The 3,445-nt window shown below is 31.4% G+C and overlaps 1 protein-coding gene across 1 annotated transcript; it reads right to left on the bottom strand.

The window, feature by feature from the left end:
- Positions 1 to 1,318: 1,318 nt before the first annotated feature.
- Positions 1,319 to 2,690, bottom strand: LOC128541664 (erythroblast NAD(P)(+)--arginine ADP-ribosyltransferase-like). The gene is made up of 3 exons (XM_053512182.1): positions 2,410 to 2,690; positions 2,074 to 2,143; positions 1,319 to 1,984 (listed from the first exon to the last, which is right to left on the bottom strand). Exons 2-3 carry the CDS (start codon positions 2,134 to 2,136, stop codon positions 1,319 to 1,321), a joined length of 729 nt encoding a protein of 242 aa, XP_053368157.1. The 5' UTR covers positions 2,137 to 2,143; positions 2,410 to 2,690.
- Positions 2,691 to 3,445: the final 755 nt, after the last annotated feature.

Raw genomic sequence — 3,445 nt, 5'->3', positions numbered from 1 at the left:
ATTTTCATTCTTTGGTTTTCCTTTTTTATGATTTGTGTAACACTACATTTGCTAAATTATATTTTTTATCTGTGTCTTGTTTTTTTTTATTTGTGATTGGTGTTTTATTAACTTAATTTGCTTTGATTGTACTTCTAAAAGTCTAATTTTATAGGCTTGTAGGTGATAAACATTGTGTCTGTTTCCGTTTATAATATTTCAATGCAGACACTAAATATGAAGGAATCTAAATGTTGACCATGTGAAATCTGTCAGGCTACCAGTTTGTAAACTTAAGACAATTTTTTACTTCATCTGGCTGAAAATAATTGTCTGATTAAAATGATCGCCTGTTTTTTACTTAATTAAAATTTCATAATAAAAATACATGTATTTCTCAACGCTAACATTTTATTTAACATAAAATTAGTTTTATCCATTCTCTCTTATTATTATTAACCTATAAGCTAGTTTTCATTAATGAACTTCATACAAAATAATGTAATATAATAAGATGGAGAAATGAAAAAAAAATGGTAAAAAATGTCGCCTTACTTATTAATTGAATTAATTTATTGTGCAATTTGTAAAAAAAAATATATATAATAATAATAATAATAAAAATACTAACAAACTTAAGGCTTTCATTTTTTTATTAAAAAAAAGTAAAACAGATGTGTTTTTAAAAAAGCATTTCATGAATTTATCTCTGCATTCATCTATTAATAAACATCTATTTCTATCATGCGCATGATATTTATTATGCGAAACCTGCAAAGCAATATGGCATTAAACCGCTTATAAAATACTAATCCAGAAAAATTATAGCATTAAATAAAAGTTGAAGATTTTGAGCTAAAATAATTCAGATCTGCAAGATTAGAAGATAAGCAAATGAGGATCACGACATCCTAATGAGAATGACTTTAAAATTAGCTTAAAAGCACAATATAGGTTTGCAGAAAAATAAAAAAACGCAAGAAAAAATCTGAAATTGTCAGAGTTAAAGTGTAATCTGGCAAAACCGAATACACTTAATTGACCTTATTTCTCTGACTTTCTGTTCTTGTTCCTCGTTTTTTCTTTACATTTTATTTCATTTAAAATACATAATGACTGGGATTTTAATTCAGTAAATAATAATAATAATAAAAACACCACATCACCTTGTGTATAAGCATGAAATAGCTATATCTCTAGACATTTGATATACATTTTTGGTACAATAAAAAAAAGGAATCACACTAAGAAAAATACATGCTTAGAAATCATTACATCTTGTGGTGCTGCAAAAACATCGACAGACTTACTTCCCATAATTTACATTTTGTTTCGTTTTTTAAAGTAACTTACAGTTCATATAACTTAACTTTCCAGTGCTCTGTAGAGTGTAAAGGACAGTGCAGTTCATTTCGTTTTTACCAGTATTGATACTGGTGATCTTGAATTTTTCAAACGGTGGGATTAGCACTTCCTCCTCCCCAGGGAACACAGACATACTGGCTATGTTTGCACCATAGCAAGTCTCAATCTTAAAACAGGATCGATTGCCAAATTGTATTTTATTACTTTTAAGTGATGTTGATGCAAATCCGCCAAGTCTTACTTCCTTATGAAGAACATTTTTATTAAACGTAACATTGGTTCTGCGAAAAACAGTAGTAGTAGTAGTATTTACTTGATAAACTTGTATGGCACGTGTAAGCAAGAAATGAAAGGCCTTATAGTTGAAGTTACTGATATAACTCCTTCTGCCCGACCTTACAGCATTATTGAACTCTGAATAAATTTCATTAGATGTGTAGACTTTTATTATTCTTTTAAAATAATCACTAATGTTTTGATAATTATTCCAAACATTTGTAAAATTTCTATTAGAGTTCAACTCATTTGGTAAAATCGTTTTTATAATCAGCTTGTACATTTCGTCTTCACAGCCTGTAAACTGGTCATCAACACTATCTGGTGCCAAATCCAAGACAGGATCTGATGTCCAGGATTTCTTCTATAAAAAATTGTGAATAAAACACTGTTCTTATAAAACTACTTATAAAAAACTTTCTATTCAATGCCTTACTTGAAATGGAAACCTACCTCTGCATAGCAAACAACTGAAATGATGATGACGATGGTGAAAACCTTTACAGCTATCTTCATTGTAATACTGAAATGAAAAGCATGAATATACAGTAAAGATTATAGGCAAAATCCATGTTATTTTGTTATGTATTTATTGGTTGGAAGTTAAGATAGTTTGGGATTAAGAGCCCCTAAGGTTACACTATGTTTTTTAATAGTATGTGAGATACTGTGATGCTGACTATAATAAATGTTACACCTAATAAGGAATATTAACCGGCTTGGGAAAAAACCACTCTCGTTGTTAGAGAGATTTTGTAAAGATATGTACAAGAATAATTTAAGACTCACCTTAGAATAAATCCTTGAGAATAAAGTCACCTGGAGCATCTATCACACACTCCAAAGAATGCCTCTGAGACACAGCTGTTGGGGCTCTAGGCTGGCAATGGGAGGTAGTCCTTTTATTGACTTATATTTAAGCAATTACAACTTAATCAAAATGAATCAATGTAGGATAGTAGTGGATAACTAAGCAAAAAAATGTTCTAAAGAAAAGAAAATAAGTACAAGGACCAGTCCACTCCAAATCCTCTAATCTAAGAACAAGCTCTAAATACATCAAAGCTTGTTTTATACCCTGGCTCTGTGACTTACATTCTTACAACATTTCTTTTATACTGTAGCTTCTTTTAAGCTTTGGTTTTGCCATTTAAAGGTCATAAACAGTTTGCAAAGATGTGGTCATCTGTGGTAACAATTAAGAAACACATGGAATGACAGTTTGGGTTCCTACAGTATTGTCTCTGCAACCTACAAGTCTACAACCATAAAAGGAAAATAACATACATGTAGTAATCATCCACTAACAGACTGAGTCACTTTGATTTTCCCTGGAACCTGTTTCAATTCCAGTTTTGTCTCAGGATCTTTAGGGCCAGACGCCCACTCAGCTGGCGCAGGTTTTGGGACGTCGTTTCTCCATTGGCCTGGAACAAAAGACATAGGATGCAAAAATGTATACTGTAGCATATGCCTTCTCAAGTCTTTACCAGAACTCTACCAGACAGGTTATTTTTTACCCTGCCTAGCATTTCTCCCCAAGTGGGTAGCCATAAGTTGTCATGGAAGGAAAACATTAGGAAAGAAAACTGACAAATGTCAGTTTTGTTCTACTGTTTCAACTCTTTTTCAATGCAATGTCTTTCCACATACAAAACAGCTTTCTCCTTTAGATGGTTCATATCTTTCTGCTACCATCATCTTTTCAAAAGCTGTTTCCTTAGTCTGGTATACACCCTGGCATACAGTATATCTTATTTCATCAACAATTTGACATATTCTATCAACACCTGTATGATCTGTCATGAGAAATAAGATATGCAAG

Source organism: Clarias gariepinus, chromosome 14, assembly GCF_024256425.1.
Source record: "Clarias gariepinus isolate MV-2021 ecotype Netherlands chromosome 14, CGAR_prim_01v2, whole genome shotgun sequence".
Taxonomy (NCBI): domain Eukaryota; kingdom Metazoa; phylum Chordata; class Actinopteri; order Siluriformes; family Clariidae; genus Clarias; species Clarias gariepinus.
The sequence above is the reverse complement of the archived record's forward strand: the minus strand, read 5'-3'. Positions and strand labels throughout refer to the sequence as shown.